At 50.9% G+C, this 21,822-nt stretch overlaps 1 protein-coding gene across 4 annotated transcripts in view; it reads right to left on the minus strand.

The window, feature by feature from the left end:
* Nucleotides 1-21,822, minus strand: part of EMSY (EMSY transcriptional repressor, BRCA2 interacting) — a 65,752-nt gene that overhangs the window by 30,491 nt on the left and 13,439 nt on the right. For 2 of the 4 annotated variants that reach the window (XM_081327802.1, XM_081327804.1), the window contains exons 3-11: nt 19,164-19,263; nt 17,509-17,583; nt 16,057-16,238; nt 14,626-14,778; nt 12,005-12,267; nt 10,547-10,856; nt 8,914-9,129; nt 7,482-7,628; nt 1,009-1,182 (exon numbers count right to left, since the gene is read on the minus strand). In XM_081327802.1, the coding sequence (XP_081183928.1) occupies nt 1,009-1,182; nt 7,482-7,628; nt 8,914-9,129; nt 10,547-10,856; nt 12,005-12,267; nt 14,626-14,778; nt 16,057-16,238; nt 17,509-17,583; nt 19,164-19,263 (1,620 nt within the window). The remainder of the gene's footprint in view (nt 1-1,008; nt 1,183-7,481; nt 7,629-8,913; nt 9,130-10,546; nt 10,857-12,004; nt 12,268-14,625; nt 14,779-16,056; nt 16,239-17,508; nt 17,584-19,163; nt 19,264-21,822) is intronic. The other 2 variants (XM_081327803.1, XM_081327805.1) reach the window with 2 other exon arrangements.

Consider the following 21,822-nt stretch of genomic DNA (forward strand, 5'->3'; position numbering starts at 1 on the left):
CTAATTTCAGCCATTTGTAACATCCTGCCACGTAGGCTGACGTTCCCCCTGCAGATAAGATAGACTGCACCAGGAGAGGGAGGTTTCTTTAGGAACAGAACCTTCGTATGTTTTAGCCTCCAGCCCCCTAATCATCTTTGTTGCTCTTCTCTGCCCTCTTTCCAGAGTCTCAACATCTTTTTTTTTACGTCGGGGTGACCAGAACTGGATGGAGTATTCCAGGTGTGGCCTTACCAAGGGCCTTGTATTAACACTTCACGTGATCCTGATTCTATCCCTCTGTTAATAGAGCCTAGGATTGCACTGGCTTTTTTGGGCTGTTGGCTCCTATTTAAGTGATTGTCCACTAGGACTCCCAAGATCCTTCTCACAGTTACCAGCATTAAACCAGGTTTCACCCAGTCTGTACTATACGGTTGGTTTTCCTTGCCTGAGTGCAAAACTTTCATTTCCTTAGATAGGGCCTGGTGTTCGAGTCTGTCGAGATCTTTTTGAATCCTGTGCTTGTCCTGAGGACCCGGATCGTTGGGGGGGGGGGGGCAAATAGGCTGACTCTTTAAACCGCTTAGAGAGGGCTGTATGAAGCGGTATACAAGTCTAAGTATAGTATAGTATATTGCTAAGCACATTGATTTGTGCTTAGATTGTAAGCCGCCCTGAGTCTTTGGAGAAGGGCGGGATATAAATGGGATTAACATAAAAATATAAGTCTAAGTGCTATTGCTATGGTCTTCTGGGGGGGGGGGCTGGCTATTCCTGCCAGCTGGATGTCATTTGCAAATCGGGTCACTATATAGCACACACAGTGAAGCTAGCTTTTATAAACCCCTTTCCTGGATTTTTCACTGCCTTCCTTTGGGGTCTGTTATGGCTGAAACAGTAAAAAAAAAATGGCAGCAAAATAAGCTGGGGGCATCAACCCGCATCTCACTAAAGTTCAGGGTTGTTGTTTTTTCCCCCCTTCCCTTAATCCCTTCTCCAATTCAACAGCGGCGTGTGCCTACTTACCAGAAACAAGATTGCTGCTGATGATCTTGCCTCCCAGGGTGGCCAGCGATTTGGGGACGACCGTGATGATGCCGCCGCTGGTGGTCTTCACGTAGGTGGCTGCGCCAGGCGTGCCCGTCACCCGGGCCCCTAGGGAAGGGCTCATGGTTGGACGGGTGTAAGTGGCTTGAGTCCCTGGTGTAAACACACACACACACACACACACACACACACACACAAAAGAGTAAGAGACCTGGTTCGGATGTCACCTGGGAAGGCTAAGAGGAGAGGAGAGTGGCTAAAGCTTGGCCAAAAAGTGTGTTTTCTTTCCACCTAAATGATTCGGGGAGCCCGTGGATGATTTTTTGAAGACCTGTGGGCCTCAACTCCCAGAATGCTTCAGCTTGCCAAAGTCACCACTGTGGAGAGATGGCGGCAGAGAACTTTCCAGAACTTTTCCCACTTTGGTCTAGTGGTTAAGGATACTGGGAGAAGGGTGAGTTCTAGTCCCGCCTTAGGCATGAAAGCCGGCTGGGTGACTCTGGGCCAATCACAAGGAGACGGTGAGTTCTAGTCCCGCCTTAGGTATCAAAGCCGGCTGGGTGACTTTGGGCCAATCACCAGGAGACGGTGAGTTCTAGTCCCGCGTTGGGCATGAAAGCCAGCTGGGTGACTGTGGGCCAATCACCAGGAGACGGTGAGTTCTAGTCCCACCTTGGGCATGAAAGCCGGCTGGGTGACTCTGGGCCAATCACCAGGAGACGGTGAGTTCTAGTCCCGCCTTAAGTATGAAAGCTGGCTGGGTGACTTTGGGCCAATCACCAGGAGACGATGAGTTCTAGTCCCGCCTTAGGCATGAAAGCCAGCTGGGTGACTTTGGGCCAATCACCAGGAGACAGTGAGTTCTAGTCCTGCCTTAGGTATGAAAGCCGGCTGGGTGACTTTGGGCCAATCAGCAGGAGACGGAGAGTTCTAGTCCCGCCTTAGGTATGAAAGCTGGCTGGGTGACTTTGGACCAATCACCAGGAGACGGTGAGTTCTAGTCCTGCCTTAGGTATGAAAGCCGGCTGGGTGACTTTGGGCCAATCACCTGGAGACGGTGAGTTCTAGTCCCGCGTTGGGCATGAAAACCGACTGGGTGACTCTGGGCCAATCACCGGGAGACGGTGAGTTCTAGTCCCACCTTGGGCATAAAAGACGGCTGGGTGATTCTGGGCCAATCACCAGGAGACGGTGAGTTCTAGTCCCGCCTTAGCCATGAAAGCCAGCAGTGACTTTGGGCTATCACCAGGAGACGGTGAGTTAGAGCTTTGTGTATTTATCTCCAAGCAGGCTCCTATTTTAAATCTCTGAAAAGAGGCTGAAAACATCCCAGGTTCCAGGCAGTTCTGAATTGACAGCCACTCATTCAGTGACCCTTTGAAATTACAGTGACACTGAAAAAAGTTGCTTATGACCGGTCCTCAGCCCCTAACCCTAACCGCTACAGCATCCCCACGGCTACGTGATCAAATGTGGCCACTCGGCAAACCGCCATGTATTTACCATAGAGTTGCGGCATCCCAGAGTCATCCGCTCGCCCTCCGAAACCTTCCCAGCCGGTTTCAGACGAGCAAAGTGGAGCAGTGGGCTAATGCCTCCTTAAGTAACACCAGCTGCCTGCAATTAGTGCAGGTTCGAGTCCCACCAGGCTCAAGGTTGACTCAGCCTTCCATCCTTCCCAGGTAGGTAAAATGAGGACCCAGATTGTTGGGGGCAATTAAGCTGACTTTGTAATAATGCCGCTTGGGGGTGTGTGTGAAAGCCCTAACAAGCAGGCATATACATAGAATGAAGGCTACTGCTAAGCTTGTAAGCCGCCCTGAGTCTTCGGAGAAGGGCGGGATATAAATGGAATTTAAAAAAAAAAAAGTCAACGGGAGAATTTGCATTCGCTTAACGCAGGGCTGTTCAAACTCGTCCCTTTCATGGCTCGTGGACTTTGACTCCGAAGTCCACGAGCCATAAAAGGGACGAGTTTGAAGAGCCCTGCGTTAAGAGAATGCAACGATTCGCTTAACAACCGTGGCAAAAAAAAAACAACCCCAAAAGTTGTAAAGCTGGGCGTGGCTCACTTAACAATCGCCTTGTTTAGCAACGGAAATTCTGCTCGCAACCGTGGCTGTAAATCAAGGACTCCCTGTAATGGGATTGAAAACTGGCCCGTTTTTTTTTTAAACACACACACACACACAATGCCCTCAACCTGAGAACACACGAGCGAGTGTGTGAGTGTGAGTGAGCTCAGGATAATACGGCCGGCGGAGACGAACAGAGCGCAAAGAACGGCGGCAATATCAATGTGTTCCCTCATCTCCGGCAAATTTGACTCTGACGACGTTGGCAGTTGGCCAACGAAAGCTAAGTGCATTAAACTGTTTTAGTTTTGACTCTATCCCGGGCTTCGAGTTTCCTTTCCTAGCATTAATTAATGTGCCCGGGATTCGTAGTTTTAGTTTAATTAAAGAGAAATATATAGACGCGTAAATATATCGGTCGGTCCTGGGTATCAGCCATGGTGGGAGAGTGGCTGACTTTTACATCTGCAGCCCCATAGAGGTGGGAGCTCTATGGGGCATGCCTACCCAGAGTATATCTTTGACCATCCCCAGGTACAGAGTTGCAACTTGCCGTGAGAGGGCGGGGGGGACCTGTTTACTGGGGCACCCAGCTAAGTGGCAGTGCAGCTGGGTGTGGATCCAGATATTTTCTTTTCCGGCCTTCGACCCTCCTATGGACTTGATCATCTCCAGGACTACCTATTCTGGACTTGCTGGACTAACATGCGACAATATACCAGCACGGACTTGCTCGCCCTCAGGGGTGCCCCCCTCGCCTGGGTGCGACCCGCCTCTTTAAATTCTAACCTCGATGAAGGGCCCGAGTTTTGGGTCTCTGAGAGATGGCTGGGCAGGGGTAGGGGCCGTCAACATAAATGTAATAAGAGGCCCCTGATTTTGTTTTTATCAAAATTTTTTACGGGGTTGGGGAGGGGGGTGGGAGATAGGGGTTGTCTGGCTTTGGGGGGCGGCCAATCAACCATAGTTCAGGCCAGACTTGGGTCTGACCGCGCGGGGGGAGAACGAGGGGTCGTTGTCTCCGGGGCTCATGAGCGGGTCGTGGGATTACCAATTCCCACGACGGGGAATGGCAGCAGGCGGATAGACAGGGGGCCATATCGTTACCGGGAGCGCCGGCTCCGCTATTTGCAAGCGGTGGGGCGCTCCGACCCTCTGCCTCTTTCCCGAGGTTCCGGGAGCGATGATGTGCAGCCTCCTGAGCTCCGGCTGGTGTACTTGAATGCCAGGTCCGTGGTCAACAAGGCTCCCCTTATTAGGGATTTAGTTGAGGGTGAGCATGCGGACCTGGCTTGCATCACGGAGACTTGGTTGGGCCCAGAGGGTGGGGTCCCTTTGGTTGATCTTTGCCCACCAGGCTTCCGGGTGCTGCACCAGCCTCGAGCTCAGGGTAGGGGTGGGGGTGTGGCGGTGATCGTTAGGGAGACCTTATGTCCGCGGGAGACCACCGTTCCTCAGATAGGCGGGTGTGAGTCTCTCTTCATGAGATTTGGCTCTGGGGCGCAGTTGGGCTTGCTGCTCGTGTACATCTCGCCTAGTCGCGTAGCGGCAGCCCTGCCCGAGCTGCTCGATGTCCTCTCAGGGTTGGTGGTTGAGTTCCCCAAACTTATAGTTTTGGGAGACGTCAACCTACCATCCCTGGGAGGTTCATCTGAGCTTGCTCGGGAGTTCATGGCTTCCATGACGGCCATGGACCTGACGCAGGTAATTTCTGAGCCAACTCATGGGGGAGGCCACACCCTTGACCTGATTTTCTTATCTGGACGGTGGTTGGATGATCTTGGTGGGGGCTTTCCATTTATTATGCCCCTGTCATGGACCGATCATCACCTCCTGCGGCTGGTCTTCCATTTTGCCACCCCCCGCCGTGGAGGTACGGAGCCAACTAGATGGTACCGCCCCAGACGCCTAATGGATCCTGAGAGATTCCAAGCGGCGCTGGGGTCTCCACCTGCCTCCATTGCTCACAGCTCGGCGGATGCCTTAGTGGAAGCCTGGGAAAGGGCAGCCACTGAGGCACTCGACCGGGTTGTACCCTTGCGGCCCCTGACCCGGCGCAGATCCCAGCGAGCTCCATGGTTCTCCGCGGAGCTCCGGGAGATGAAGCGTCGGAAACGGGGCCTAGAGAGCTGCTGGAGGTCCAGCCGATCTGAACCCGACCGATTGCGGTTAAGAACCTACATTAGGTCTTATCTCGCAGCGATGAGGGAGGCGAGGTGTAATTACTTCTCCACCCTCATCGCGTCCGCAGATAATCGCCCGGCCGCCTTGTTTAGGGTGACTCGCTCCCTTCTTAATCAGGAGGTGAGGGAGGATCCCTTGCAGGGTCGTGCCGAGGAGTTTGGTCAACATCTGTCGGATAAAATCGCTCGGATTCGGACCGGTTTGGACTCCAGCTGGGCAGAGTCTGACGATCAGGACACGGGCGGTCTTGTCAATGTTATCTGGGAGGAGTTTGATTCTGTGACCCCTGATGAAGTGGACAGGATTATGGGGAAGCTGAGTTCCACCACATGTTTATTGGACCCGTGCCCTTCTTGGCTGGTTTATGCAGCTAGGGAGAGGACACGAGGCTGGCTCCAGGCGGTTATATCTGCTTCTTTGAGTGAGGGTTGTTTCCCCACCATCTTGAAGGAGGCGGTGGTGAGACCTCTCCTCAAGAAGCCTGCCTTGGACCCAGCTGTATTGAACAACTTTCGTCCAGTCTCCAACCTTCGCTTTCTTGCGAAGGTTGTTGAGAGTGTGGTGGCGCATCAGCTCCCTCTGGTCCTGGATGAAGCGGATTATCTGGACCCTTACCAATCGGGTTTCAGGCCCGGGCACAGCACGGAGACGGCATTGGTCGCTCTGGTGAATGATCTCTGGAGGGCTCGGGATAGGGGGTATTCCTCTGTCCTAGTCCTATTAGACCTCTCGGCGGCTTTCGATACCATCGACCATGGTATCCTGCTGCAGCGTCTCAGGGGATTGGGAGTGGGAGGCACGGTTTTTCAGTGGTTCTCCTCCTATCTCCTGGGACGCTCGCAGTCGGTGTTGGCAGGGGGGCAGAGGTCGACCCCTAGGACTCTCGCTTGTGGAGTTCCTCAGGGGTCGGTCCTCTCGCCTCTCCTGTTCAACATCTATATGAAACCGCTGGGTGAGATCATTCGTGGTTTTGGAGTTGGGTATCATCAATATGCTGATGATACCCAACTTTTTATTTCGACCCCAAACCACCCCAGTGATGCCCTCGCTGTGATGTCCCGTTGCCTGGAGGCGGTTCGGGTCTGGATGGGGAGGAACAGACTTCAACTCAACCCTGACAAGACTGAGTGGCTGTACATTCCGGCTTCCCGAGACACCTGGGATGTTCCACCTCTTTCTATGGGGGGTGAGCTTTTACCCCCTGTGGATAGGGCTCGCAACTTGGGAGTCCTCCTAGATTCACGACTCACTTTGGAGGATCACATAGTGGCCGTGACTAGGGGGGCTTTTGCCCAGGTTCGCCTGGTGCGCCAGTTGCGGCCCTATCTGGACCGGGAGGCCTTGTGTACGGTCACTCATGCGCTCGTGACCTCTCGCCTAGACTACTGTAACGCTCTCTACATGGGACTTCCCTTGAAGACTACTCGGAGGCTCCAACTGGTACAGAATGCGGCCGCGAGAGTTGTCTTGGGAGTTTCCCGGTACTCCCATGTTACACCTTTGCTCCGTGAGCTGCATTGGTTACCAGTTGTCTTCCGGGTAAGGTTCAAGGTTTTGGTTATGATCTTTAAGTCCCTACATGGCATGGGTCCGCGATACCTCGAGGACCACCTGCTGCCGGCGTCGACTCCCCTCCGCCCTGTGCGCGCCCACAGAGAGGGCCTCCTCAGGGTGCCTCCTGTCAGGGAATGTCGACTGGTGGCCCCCAGGGGGAGGGCCTTCTCTGTGGGTGCTCCGGCGTTATGGAACCAACTGCCGGTTGAGCTCCGGATGGCATCAGACCTCCGATCCTTCCGTCGCGGGTTGAAGACCCATTTATTCGAACTAGCGGGTCTGGCCTGATGGGGGTACTTGGGTTTTTTATAGGTTTGTTTTATTATTCTGGTTTTAACTTGGGCATTAATTTAATTATCTTTTAATGTTTGTACTGTTGTTTATATTTATGCCCTGTGAACCGCCCTGAGTCCCTTTGGGAGAAGGGCGGTATAAAAATCTCAATAAATCTTAAATCTCAATAAAATCTTAAATATCGCTTGTTCTGCCCTGTGAAGATCAGTTGGGGAGTCGGCAGCCCGGCATGACTGGCCAGCTCCTCTGTGTCTGACCACTGTTGGTAGGAACGGTCACTTGCCCCCCCACCCCGCCCAGCTTGGCCCGCCTTGGAAACTGGCCAGGACGGACAGGTCGACTCACCGGCAGCTGTGACCAGTTTGGTGGTCATGATGGTCCCGTTGCTGCTCACCACCATGATGGGGGAATTGCTGCTGCTGGGCAGAGTCGCCGTGACGGGCTTGGGGAGGATTTTGCTGGGCTGCACCTGTTGAGTGATGATTTTGACACCTGGGAAAGAGATGTTGGAGGGGGTGGCAAGGAAAATGGAGGGAGGGAAATGGGGAGGGAGGGAGGAAAGAAGGAAGGGAGGGAGGGAGGAGAGATAGGAAGGAAGGAAGGAGGGAGGGAAGGAGGGAGGGAGGGGGGAAGGAAGGAAGGAAAATGGGGAGGGAGGGAGGCAAGAACGAGGGGAGGGAGGAGAGGAAGGAAGGAAGGAAAATGGGGACGGTGGGAGTGAGGAGCGCAGGAACGAAGGAAGGGAGGGAGGAGAGAGGAAGGGGGGGAAGGAAGGAAGGAAGGAAGGAAGGAAGGAAGGAAGAAAGGAAGAAAGGAAGGAAGGAAGGAAAGAAAATGGGGATGGAGGAAGGCAGGAACAAAGGAAGGAAGGGAGGGAGGAGAGAGGAAGGAAGGAAGGAAGGAAGGAAGGAAGGAAGGAAGGAAGGAAGGAAGGAAGGAAGGAAGGAAGGAAGGAAGGAAGGAAAATGGGGAGGGAGGGAGGGAGGAAGGCAAGAACGAAGGGAGGGAGGGAGGCACGAACAAAGGAATGAAGAAAGTGAGGGAGGGAGAAGGAAGGAGGAAAGAGAGAGGGAGGGAGGAAAGAAAATGGGGGGGAGGGAGGCAGGAACGAAAGAAGGGAGGGAGGGAGGGAGAAAGGAAGGACAGAAAACCAGAGAAAGTTTAAGGATACGGCTAAGATCCTAGAGCAAAGTGACAAAATGTTAACATTCAGAGGTTAAAAGTACAGGTCGTCCTTGACTTACAACCGTTTGTTTAGTGAACATTCAAAGTTACAACGGCGCTGACAAAAGTAACTCGCGACTTTCACGCAACCGCTGCAGCATCCCCATCTGATCAAAATTCGGCATATGACGGTCGTAGCGTCCCGTGTTTGTGTGTGTGTGTGTGTGTGTGTGAGAGAGAGAGAGAGAGAGAGAGAGAGAGAGAGAGAGAGAGAGAGAGGGAGGGAGGGAGGGAGGGAGGGAGAGAGAGAGAGAGAGAGAGAGAGAGAGAGAGAAACGTGATCCCCTTTTGCCACCTTCCGACAAGCCATGTCAGTGGGGGGACGCCGCGGATTCGCTTCCCAACCCTGTGCCTCGCTTAACGACCGCAGCGATTGGCTGAACAAGCGTGGCCAGAAAGGTCATAAAAAGGGGACGGCACTCGCTGAACCACCGTCTTGCTTAGCAGCGGAAATTCGGGGCTCCATCGGTGTGTGTGTGTGTGTGTGTGTAAGTCAAGGATTTCCTCTCTCCGCCCTACCGTCGGGACGGTACGTTCCTTGTTTGACCAATACCTGATTCTTGCTTGATCTGGATGGTGGGCTTAATGGTGGGGGGCAGCGGAGACTGCTGGGCGGGTGGGGGTGGCTGGGCTGGAGACGGGGCGGCCGGCGAAGCTGAGGTCAGCTGCTGCTTGGGAAGCTGGGCCAGGATCTGGGCGGACGTCCCCACCAGGGCCTTGGGGGAAGGCAGCCTGGCCGAGGCCACCTTGATGGCGGAGGTGCACACACCTGGAAGAGAGAACGGGGGGGGGAATGGGGGGTGACAGGGCCGGCGTTGTTGTCGTTGTTTCCCCCAATTTCCTTCTGTTTTCACACAAACCTTGGAATACGCTACCTTCCCCGGAAATGGGCTGGTTTACAAAAGGACAACGAAAGGTAAGAATAACAGAGGAACAAAGAGTTGGAAGGGACCTTGGAGGTCTTCTAGTCTAACCCCCTTGTTGGAGCGGGAGAGCCCAGACTGGCGCTTCTCAACCTTTCCTTTACCACAGAGCTCCTTTAGATCACCTTGGTTGGCCCAAGACTGTAGCCCAGGGCCTTCAAGACCTAAGCCAAGATTTAAGTCGGAATCCCACAGGGGCTTTTTCACCAGGCGGCTGGCTGGCCTTTTTCTCTGAGGACGTTTCACTTCTCATCCGAGAAGCTTCTTCGGCTCTGACTTCCATTCCCCCACCATCCAGTCAGAGCAGAAGAAGCTTCTCGGATGAGAAGCGAAACATCTTCAAAGAATAGATTAGAATAGGATAGAATAGAAATAGAATAGAATACAAAATATGGAATAGAATAGAATTGAACAGAACAGAATAGAATAGAAAATATGGAATAGAATAGAAAATATAGAATAGAATAGAATAGAATAGAATAGAATAGAATAGAATAGAATAGAATAGAATAGAATAGAATAGAATAGAATAATAGAAAAGAAAATATGGAATAGAATAGAATAGAAATAGAAATAGAAATAGAAATAGAAATAGAATAGGGAATAGAACAGAACAGAACAGAACAGTATAAGGAATGAATAGAATAGAAAATATGGAATAGAATAGAAAATATGGAATAGAATAGAATAGAATAGAATAGAATAGAATAGAATAGAATAGAATAGAATAGAATAGAATAGAATAGAATAGAATAGAATAGAATAGAATAGAATAGAAAACATGGAATAGAACAGAACAGAACAGAACAGAATAGAAAATATGGAATAGAATAGAATTGAACAGAACAGAATAGAATAGAAAATATGGAATAGAATAGAAAATATAGAATAGAATAGAATAGAATAGAATAGAATAGAATAGAATAGAATAGAATAGAATAGAATAGAATAGAATAGAATAGAAAACATGGAATAGAATAGAACAGAACAGAACAGAACAGAATAGAAAATATGGAATAGAATAGAATAGGGAATAGAATAGGGAATAGAATAGGGAATAGAATAGAAAAGAAAATATGGAATAGAATAGAAATAGAAATAAAATAGAGCTGGAAGGGACCTTGGAGGTCTTCTAGTCCATCCCCCTGCCAGCCCTCCGGCTTGGGACAGGCCACAGACCAGTAGTGGGGTTGTGGCCCAGGAGTTGGGGACCCTGCATTAAGCCCTGGGACCTTCCATTCTTACTCAAATCGGCCATCTTACCCTGTGCCACGGTTGACATAACCACAGAGGGTGTGGAGGACACGACGGTGGTCACCGCAACTGTGCTGGGCATGGAAGACGGTGTGGAACAGCCCCCTGGGGTGGAGCCAGGTGTGGTGGTGGTGGTGGCGGCGGCGGTGCTGTTGTTGACCAGAGAGGAGTGTGAAGCCGTTATGACCATGGGCTGCTTCTGGGTGGTGGAGGCTATCACCGACGTCGGGACGAGTTTGGTGACAGCTGCGTAGTTGTGAGATTTTGAGAGGATGTTGGGGACAAAGGTGGAGCTGGGTGATGTGGTCACGATGATTACCTGAAGGAGAACATTGAGAAGCTTTTGGCCACAGAGGCAAAGGCGCTCATTTTCCTTGTTGTGCCTCCAGGATAGTGCTCGAAAAGCACAGACCTAAGTACAGGCAGTCCTCAGCTAACAACAGCTCGTTTAGTGACCGTTCAAAGTCACAACGGCCCGAAAAACAGTGACTTGTGATCATTTTTCACACTTTACGACCGTTGCGGCGTTCCCCGAGCTCACGTGACCAAAATTCAGACAGCAATAGCCATTAGACTTGTATACCGCTTCGCAGTGCTTTTACAGCCCTCCCGTAAGCGGTTTACAGAGTCAGCATATTTGCCCTCAACAATCCGGGTCCTCGTTTTACTGACCTCGGAAGGATGGAAGGCTGAGTTAACCTTGAGCCGGTCAGGATCGAACTGACGGCAGTGGGCAGAGTTAGCCTGCAATACCTCATTCTAACCGCTCCGCCATCGGGGCTCTACAAAGCTTGGCAACTGAATTATATTTACGACAGCTGCAATGTCGCGGGACCATCTGGGGAAGCTAGATTCACTGAACCACCCTCTTCACTAACTTAACGACTGCAGTCGTTCCCTTAACAACTGTGGCAAGAAAGGTCATAAAAAGGGGCCAACCTCACTTAATAAGTGTCCCTCTTAGGAGCAGAGAGTTTGGGCCGTAATTCAAGGACTACTTGTAGTCGGAGTGGCTCAGCCCACCCGCCCCCTCAGAAGACCCTGACCTAACCCTTTGATAGAGTAGGATGGCGAACCTTTTAGAGACCGAGTGCCCAAACTGCAACCCAAAACCCACTTATGTATCGTCGGGTGCCGGGTGGGCGTGGCCCATTGGGCGGGCGTGGTCATGGCAGACTGGGTGGGACTAAAAAACTCAATCAATCCCAACTTTGCGAGATCTTTTTTTTTCCCCACGAGAAGTGGAAATTGACTGATTGAGCCTTTTTTTTTCTTCTCGCACACGGCGGCGGAGGCCTAAAGCGAAAAGGTTTTATAAAAACCCAGCTGAAGGCCTAGGACTGGGGCGATGGCGCGGGTGCCTGCCGAGAGGGCTCTGCGTGCCGCCTGTGGCACGCGTGCCACGGGTTCGCCACCACGGGAGTAGGAGAAGCTTTCTCCCCCAACCACCCCGATCCCAGCTCGGACCTTCTGGGTGGTGGTGTTGGTGGTCGGCGTGGAGGAAGGCTTGGTGAAGGTGATCTTCACGGGAGACATGTGGGGTGGGAGGGAGTTGGCAATGCTTTGCATGATGCTGCTCATCTTAGGGCTGCCTCCTACGGGCACCGTGATGGTCTTGGTGACCGGGGGGATGGCTTTGGGGACCTCCTTCAGGAGCACGGGGGAGGAGCTTGAGGAGTTGGTACGGCGCCTCTTGCGGGGTTTCTCGTCCTCATCCGAGCAACTCACACCTGCAACGAAGAGCAGAGACTTTGGGTCCTCGTTCTGTTGATCCGGAGGATCCAAATAAAATCATTTTATAAAGCCTTTTACAGATGGAGAGAGAGAGAGAGAAAGAGAGAGAGAGAGAGAGAGAGAGAGAGAGAGAGAGAGATTGACAACTGTTCACGCCATGTGCATTTTAGCCCCTTGGAAGTTTTGCAGACCCACACCTCCTACGCCGGATGGCACAACAGAAAGGTTTAATTAACTACAGCAGGGGTGTCAAACTGCCGGCCCGCAGGCTGGACGCGTCACCGGGAAACCACGACTGGCAATGGCGGAAAAGCTCTGATATTGTTGTGATTCAGGGTCAGCCTGTGGGTTCGGCAGTTGGGTCGGACGATTCAGAGGAGGAGGAGGAGGGGGGTGTTGGAGAGCCTCCAGAGGATAGCCCAGAGGCTCCGCAGAGCCCTCAGCCAGGCCCCTCCCATCTGGTTACTACTCAGACCCAGCTGTGTGAGCCTGACAGCGTGGATGAAGATGACTCACAGCTGGCCCTGTTCAAGGATGCCCGACGCAGGAGGCAGTCAACCAGGAGTAAACAGAGGAAGGCAATGGGGCACCTCGGAAGGAGGCAGAGAGAAGCCACGCCTTGAACTGTTTAAAAGGGGAATGTGTGGGAGGGCTGTTTTGCTGAAGGCAACCGCTTGAATAGCTCCTGTTTCAGGGTTCGTGTCTTGTTCTGTTTGCTTTTGTATCCATAAATTTGGCAGGCTTAGTTCCAGCCTCTTGCTGTTTTGTAAAGGGGTTGTCCCTGCCTTTTCTGCAGGGCCGGTAGTAGGCTGGTACAGAACAGATATGTTGCGCGACGTCACAAGTTTGACATGTCTGAAGCAGAGGTAGTCCTTTGACTTCCAACCGTTCATTTAGTGACCATTCAAAGTTACAACAGCCATGGGAATCTTACGGTTTCACACTTACGACTGTTGCAGCATCCCCATGGTCACCTGAACAAAATTCGGAGACTCGGCAACCGGCATGTATTTATGATGGTTGCAGTGTCCCAGAGTCATGTGATCACCGTCTCTAACCGTCCCAGCCAGCTACCGACATGCAAAGTGAATGGGGAAGCCAGATTCGCTTAACAATCAGGTTACTAACTTATCAACTGCAGTGATTCACTTAACAACTGTGGCAAGGAAGGTCGTAAAACAGGGCCAAATTCACTTGACAGCCGGCTCACTTAGCAACAGAAATTTTGGGCTCAATTGTGATCATAAAGCAAGGACTACCTGTAAAAAAAATCTGGACTCGAGTGAAGCACGCGATGGCGTCTTTGAAACCTGAGCCCAACAACTCCCAAAATTTGTATGTACACTTGCTTCAAAAAAATGGCTCACAACTTCCCAGTTGCAATCGGTGACATAGGCATACTGCATAACACCATATAAGGCGATAAAACGATCTCTTATAATCCCTTTCTCTCCAAAGAATGTAAACACCAATTCCCTCCTTGCTCATGATCCCAGCACTGGAATGCACATTTTAAAGGGTGGAGGGAGCTGAAATAAAATTATAAGCTCACCCCGGGTGCTGTGATGTGTTGTGATTCAGGGTCAGCCTGTGGGTTCGGCAGTTGGGTCGGACGACTCAGAGGAGGAGGAGGAGGGGGGTGTTGAAGAGCTTGATGAGAGCCCTCAGCCAGGCCCCTCCCATCTGGTCACGACGCAGACCCAGCTGTGTGAGCCTGACAGCGTGGATGAAGATGACCCACAGCTGGCCCTGTTCAAGGACGCCCGACGCAGGAGGCAGTCAATCAGGAGTAAACAGAGGAAGGCAATGGGGCACCTCGGAAGGAGGCAGAGAGAGGCCACGCCCTGAACTGTATTTAAGGGAATGTGTGGGAGGGCTGGTTTGCTGAAGGCAACCGCTTGGATAGTTCCTGTTTCTTAGCTCCTGTTTCTTGGTTGGTGTCTTGTCTTGCTCTGTTTTATGTGAATAAATTTGGCAGGCTTCATTCCAGCCTCTTGCCGTTTGTAAAGGGGTTGTCCCTGCTTTTGCTGCAGGGCCGGTAGCAGGCTGGTACAGAACATGATGTTCCACTTAGCGACCAAGTTGCCAATCCCAATTGTGGTCACCCTAACGAGGACTATCTACCTGGCACAATCAAAACGTTCTATCCTGCCACCTTGAAAACGACCTTTTCCAAGAGGATTAGAAATAGTCTGAACTTCAGAAAGAGCTGCTTGAATTTGCCATTCCAGACTTGAACTGCTGGACTGGCATCGAAGCAGCCAGCTTTGAGGCCATCCCCAACAAGTTCTGATCATCTATCTCTAGGCTCTTTCAAGTCCAGCTCTTCCATTTTTGACGGAAAACACACTTACTTTTAACGTAAACAGCACTTCCACTTGGGAGAACGACAACGTTGGAAGCTGGGCTGGCAGGTCTGGGGGACTTAACTGTCGCAATGCTGCCGCTTGGGACCGGGGTGGACGTCGGCGTAGAGGTGGTAGTTGTGTAGGAGTAACAAACCACTACTGAAGAGGAAGTCAAGAGACACGTTTCAGATGGTTTTCAAAATAAGCTCTGCTTTCTTGAATCGTGCTTGGGCCCCGCAGAGTCACACAAGACCATCCCCTGCCCTCAAAATCCCTATTTAAGGCTTGTTGGTGAAAACCTATCTCCCTTTTTGTCCCAAAGGCGCTACTGCAAGAGGCAACCGGACTTTCTTGGTTTTTCCTTGAAGACGTTTCATTCTGATCCAAGAAGCTTCTTCGGCTCTGAATGTGGGGAATGGAAGGATTTATACGCCTTGCAGAAAAACTGGTCATTTGCATCCTTTTAGAGGGTCGTGGAGGCCACCCAGAGGTTTGTCCGTGTCCTCAGGGTCACCTGAGTAGGTATGCAAATGAGCATGGAGCCTTCTTGGAGCTGCTGAAAGGACCGTGTTGTATGTACACTTTCTTCAGTTTACAACACATTTTTTCCAGCAGTCCCAAGAAGGCTCCACACCCATTTACACCACTCAGGTGACCCTGAGGAAACAGATAAACCTCCAGGTGGCTTCGACGACTCTCTAAAAGGATGCAAATGACCAGTTTGTCTGCAACGAATATAAATCCTTCCATTCCCCACATTCAGAGTTGAAGAAGCTTCTTGGATGAGAAGCCAAAGGTCTTCAAAGAAAAACCAAAGTCCAGTTGCCTCGTGAAAAACCATATTTGGCTCACCCAAGAAGCTTCTTCAGTTCTGGCTAAACGATGGAGGAGAGTCAGAGCTGAAGAAGCTTCTCGGATGAGAAGCGATAGGCCAGACATGTCAAACACAAGGCCCGGGGACCGGATCCGGCCTGCAAAGTGGTTTCATGCGGCCCACAAAGCCATCCTGGAAACAGTGAGGGAACGGTCCCCACTGCCTTGGCCCTGGCCCAGAGACCCTCCTTCTGCCAGAGACCCCCAGATCTTTCCCACTCTTGCCCAGGCCCCCATAGCCACCCTTGATGCGAACGATGGAGAGCTGGCCACGCCCACCCAGTAGGCCATACGCACTCTAGCCACGCCCACCCAGTAGGCCACGCCCACCATGGCCATACCCACCCGGCCCCTTGAGGGCAACCGCAATGCTGATGCGGCCCTCAATGAAATTGAGTTTGACACCCCTGCGATAGGCCTTCGGGAACAAACAAAGAAGGTCCCGTTGTCTCCTGAAAAAGCACCTATGGGATGGATCGTGGTCTGGATGACGGGGAATCTCCGTAGACGTATCTCCCTTCTTCCCAAGTCCCATGTTGTAGAAAACACACAAACGCCACCTACCCTCACCTTCTTTGCTTCCTGTCTCTGCAGGGGAAGGCAGAGATGCGTTGTGCTGGAGAGCCGCGTTGGCCACCGCGTTGGCTGTGACAGTGAAGGCTGTTTGAGGAACCAACCGGGGCATGAGAGGAACCAGCCGACGGCCTTCGATGGACCACTCGGAAGAGCTGTTAGGCCCGGACATGCTGAAGGGAAACCGGCAAGTTTAGAAACAGCCTGTTCACTTCCCACTTGAATTACTTCAAAGCTTTCCCTAATCACCACTTGCCTCCAGAAGTTGTGGGTGCTCCCAACACTGGAGGTTCTTAAACAGAGAATGGGCAACCATTTGTCTGAAATGGTCTACGGCAGGGGTCTTCAAACTTGGCCCTTTTATGACTCGTGGACTTCAATTCCCAGAATTGCTCAGCCGGCCATGCCAGCAAAGGAATTCTGGGAGTTGACATCCACAAGTCATAAAAGGGCCACGTTTGAACACCCGTGGTATAGGGTCTCCTGCTTGGGTAGGGGGTTGGACTAGAAGACCTCCAAGGTCCCTTCCAGCTCCATTCTGGTTGTTTGATCGTATCAAATCCATATATTGGGACTTTTGTTTGAGGCTAAAACATACAAAGAACCGTTGCAGAAATTGGGTATGTCTAATCTAATGGACAAGGGACGCGGTGGCTCAGTGGGTTAGGACACTGAGCTTGTCGATCAGAAGGTCGGCAGTTTGGCGGGTCAAATCCTGAGTGCCGCATAACAGAGTGAGCGCCTGTCACTCGTCCCAGCTTCTGCCAACCTAGCAGTTCGAAAGCACGTAAAAATGCAAGTAGAAAAATAGGGACCACTCCAGTGGGAAGGTAACAGCGTTCCGTGCGCCTTTCGCGGCTAGTCATGCCGGCCACATGACCACGGAGACGTCCTCGGACAAGCGCTGGCTCTTCGGCTTTGAAACGGAGATGAGCACCGGCCCCTAGAGTTGGAAACGACTAGCACGCATGTAAGGACCAAGGGTGACATGATAGCAGAGTTCCAGTATCTCAGGGGCTGCCCCAAAGAAGAGGGAGTCAAGCTATTCTCCAAAGCACCTGAAGGCAGGTCAAGAAGCAACGGATGGAAACTAACCAACGAGAGAAGCAACCTAGAGCTGAGAAACATCCTGACAGTCAGAACAATTAAACAGTGGAACAACCTGCCTCCAGAAGCTGTAAATGCTCCAACACTGGAAGTCCTAAAGGAGAGACTGGACAGCCATTTGTCTGAAATGGTACAGGGTTTCCTGCCTGAACAGGGGGTTGGACTAGATAACCTTCCAGGGCCCTTCCAACTTTATTATTATTGAATTTAATAAAGGAGGAAATAATTAGTGTCAACCATGTACTGGGCCCGGGGCCCTTAAAGGCAAAAGAGACGCTTGGAAATGTTGCTCATGCGAGATTTGGTTATAAAATGTTCATAAGGCGCCCATCTTACTTATGTGCAATCGTTGTCAAGCGTTCATCGTTGACCGCCCTCCGAACTTCCGCCCGGTGTCTTTCCGTTGAAATGCTGTCGAAAGACACGGATCAGATTGAACTTCAGATTTGCAAAGCGGAACAGAGACTGAACAGAAGCAAGACTAAAATCAGGGGTAGGCAACCTCGGCTCTTTTATGACTCGTGGACTTCAACTCCCAGAATTCCTGAGCCAACATGGGGGAACTATGGCCCCTTCACTTAACGGCGGCAGGTGCGGCAGTTCCCGGGGCTGTCGTTAAGCGAACCCAAGCTGGTTGCTGTGTCCCATGGTCACATGACTGATATTTGCAATCTCTTGTCGCTTTTTTTGGGGGGGGGGTTTGGAAATCAGCAGCAAAGGTTGCAAATGGCGGTCATGGGACCTTGTTGTAATTGCCAGCCGGTTGCCAAGTGCCCAAATTACAATCATGCTGTGATGGCTGAAGCCACAAGAACCTGTTGTAAGAAGTTTCAAAATTAGTTTAATTGCTTTGGGGTGGGGGGTGGGGAGGGGGTTACCAATTAACAGGGAAGAGAGATGAAGTCGATTCGATTGATAGAGAACAGGATTTTCTATTTGGAATATTTGTTAAGACAGAAGGGTTTAACGTAGTAATTTAGTAAGTATAGGTGGGAAAATTTGCATCCATTTGTTGACCCCGTTGAGCAAGAGGGGGAATCTGTTAGATATGAGTTTTATATTTATTTATTTATTTATTTTATTACATTTATATACCGCCCTTTCCCGGAGGACTCAGGGCGGTTTACAGGGTAATTAAAAACCAAAAATACAAAAGTTAAAAACCAAGTTTAAAAAAGATTAAATTTATCCCTGTATAAATAAAACATGCAGCCAGGGTGGAAATTTGTTTAAATTGCACATCTGTTATATATATTCTCCACCCCCCTCCTTTTTTAAAAAATCCAGTGCTGTTCATTTTGCTCCTGTCTTGTTTTTTTGTTGATTCGCATTTGTATTTTACCTTTTGAAATGAATACCAAATTTCAAATATTTTTTTTTTTAAAAAAGGACCTGTTGAACATCGATCTCCCACTGTAAATTCGAACGGTTCAGTGAACAAGTAGACTTTCAAATGAATCCTGCAGTTATTAAAGTAGCTCCCCGCCCCGCCTTGACTTTCTTTGGTTGCAAATGGGAATCACACGGCCCTCAGATGTCGCAACCCTTGTAAATGCAGGCTGGTTGCCAAGCGCTTGAATTTTGAACACACAACTGCTAGAAATGCTGTGACGATTGTTGAGCGTGAGGACCGGTAGTTAAGTGGCTTGTTCCAGTACTGCTGTAACTTCGGTCCTTAAATGAATGGATGTTAAGTCGAGGATTACCTGTAATCCTCTAGACCAGGGGTCTTCAAACGTGGCCCGTTTGTGACTTGTGGACTTCAACTCCCAGAATTCCTCAGCCTGAGGAATTCTGGGAGTTGAAGTCCACAAGTCACAAACGGGCCCTGTTTGAAGAGCCCTGCTCTAAAGGTAGAATTTTCTTCTGATGAGGGAAGAAAACCACCCACTTCCTGCATTTTTTAAAAAAAATTTATTTTTGCATCTATCCCTGAATCAGCCTTCCTTAGCACAGAGAAAGCCACCCGATTCAGGATAACCTGGATTTACCTCAGCACTCTGGAAAGTTCTCCCAGAAGGTCCCGCTTCTCCTTCGTCAGATCTCCCTGGGCCCGCAAGGCACTGATCACGCCAGCGTAGGCTTCCAGTTCTATGCAGCGCAAAAAAGGAGGAAAGAGAGGTTGAGATTTGAAGGAAGTCGCAGGAAACAAGAAGGCAGGGGTCTTCAAACTTGGCCCTTTTGTGACTGGTGGACTTCAACTCCCAGAATTCCTCAGCCAGCATGGGGAAACTATGGCCCCTTCATCACTCGGGGACTTCAACTCCCAGAGGTCCTCAGCCAGCATGGGGGAACTATGACCACTTCATGATTCATGGACTTCAACTCCCAGAATTCCTGAGCCAGCATGGGGTAAACTATGGCCCCTTCATGACTTGTGGACTTCAACTCCCAGAATTCCTGAGCCAGCATGGGGAAACTATGGCCCCTTCAACACTTGGGGACTTCAACTCCCAGAATTCCTGAGCCAGCATGGGGGGAACTATGGCCCCTTCATGACTCGTGGACTTCAACTCCCAGAATTCCTGAGCCAGCATGGGGAAACTATGGCCCCTTCATGACTCGCAGACTTCAACTCCCAGAATTCCTGAGCCAGCATGGGGGAACTATGGCCCCTTCATGACTCGTGGACTTCAACTCCCAGAATTCCTGAGCCAGCATGGGGGGAACTATGGCCCCTTCATGACTCGTGGACTTCAACTCCCAGAATTCCTGAGCCAGCATGGGGAAACTATGGCCCCTTCAACACTTGGGGACTTCAACTCCCAGAATTCCTCAGTGATTAGAATGCAGTACTGGAGACTAATTCTGCCCACTGCCAGCAGTTTGATCCTGACCGGCTCAAGGTGGACTCAGCCTTCCGTCCTTCCGAGGTCGGTAAAATGAGGACTCAGATGGTTGGGGGCAAGTTTGCTGACTCGGTAAACCGCTTAGGGAGGGCTGTAAAGCACTGTGAAGAAGCATATAAGTCTAACATCTGTTGCTATATTTTATAGTGCTTTGCAACAGGGGTCCCCAATCTTTCTGGTTCCAGGAAGGAAGGAAGGAAGGAAGGAAGGAAGGAAGGAAGGAAGGAAGGAAGGAAGGAAGGAAGGAAGGAAGGAAGGAAGGGAAGGAAGGAAGGAGTATTGCAAGCTAACTCACTGCCCACAGCCAGGAGTTCGATCCTGGCCAGCTCAAGTTTGACTCAGCCTTCCATCCTTCCAAGGTTGGTAAAATGAGGATCTAGATTGTTGGGGGGCAAATATTGCTGACTCTGTAAAACTGCTGAGCGGGCTGTAAACCACTGCGAAGCGGTATATAAGTCTGAGTGCCATTGCTATTCCTTCCTTCCTTCTTCCCTCCCTCCCTCCCTTTCTGCGGCACAGGGATTAGAATGCAGGCTAACTCGCTGCCCACAGCCAGCAGTTCGATCCTGACCAGGCTCAAGGTGGACTCAGCCTTCCATCCTTCCGAGGTTGGTTAAAATGAAGACCCAGATTGTTGGGGGGCAAATATCGCCGACTCTGTAAAACTGGTCAGAGAGGGCCATAAGCCACTGTGAAGCGGTATGTAAGCCGAACCTGTCAATCAAAGAACTCCGATTGTCGGTAGCCAGAAGAAGAGCCTTCGCTGCCTTCGGAAAAATCTTACCCTCCGGGGTAAGATCCGCCCTCCGCCTCCTCTCCCTCCGTAAGTGCCTAACGACCTGGCTTTGCAAATTGGTCTGGGGACCAGCGGGAGACTGACTTCGACTCTGGAAGGGGCTGTTTGATTGACAGCAGACTCCCCCTCCCCTCTGCCCGAAAGCCCTCTCTCCGCCTTTTCATGCATTTTAACAACACCTGGCCTTTTTCAAGCTTTCATCTATTTTTTTTTTTACCCTTCCGAGACTTTATTGTACACTGCCCGGGTGCAAAGAAGACAGGCGGTTCTTCAATAGGATAAAACAAATAACTCCCACTTAGAATGGCATAAACCTCCCTGGAATCAGAGACGAATCATCTGATACCCCCCCAAACCCTACGATAGGTTTGGGGGGGTATCAGATGATTCTGATACCCTACGAAAGGTTTGGGGAGGGTCTCTCAGAGGGCCTACCAATAAGACTGCCCATAGCTCTCTTTTTTTCCCCATTCTCGGTGCTTTAGCGTTGGTTACTTTATACCTTTGAACTATGGTGCCGGAGAAGACCCCTGCGAGTGCCCTCGGGCTGCAAGGCGATCAAACCGGTCAGTCCTAGAGGAGATCAACCCTGACTGCTCTTTAGAAGGCCAGATCCTGAAGCTAAAACTCAAATACTTTGGCCACCTAATGGGAAGGAAGGACTCACTGGAGAAGAGCCTCATGCTGGGAAAGATGGAGGGCAAGAGAAGAAGGGGACGACAGAGAATGAGGTGGCTGGATGGAGTCACTGAAGCCGTAGGCATGAGCTTAAATGGACTCCAGAAGATGGTAGAGGACAGGAAGGCCTGGAGGAACGTTGTCCATGGGGTCGCGATGGGTCGGACATGACTTTGCACCGAAGAAGGAGGAGGAGGAGGAGGAGGAGGAAGAAGAAGAAGAAGAAGAAGAAGAAGAAGAAGAAGAAGAAGAAGAAGAAGAAGAAGAAGAAGAAGAAGAAAGATGGAGGCAAGAGAAGAAAGGGACGACAGAGAACGATGTAGCTGG

The sequence above is a fragment of the Vipera berus genome (assembly GCF_964194415.1).
Source record: "Vipera berus genome assembly, chromosome: 4".
NCBI classification, from domain to species: domain Eukaryota; kingdom Metazoa; phylum Chordata; class Lepidosauria; order Squamata; family Viperidae; genus Vipera; species Vipera berus.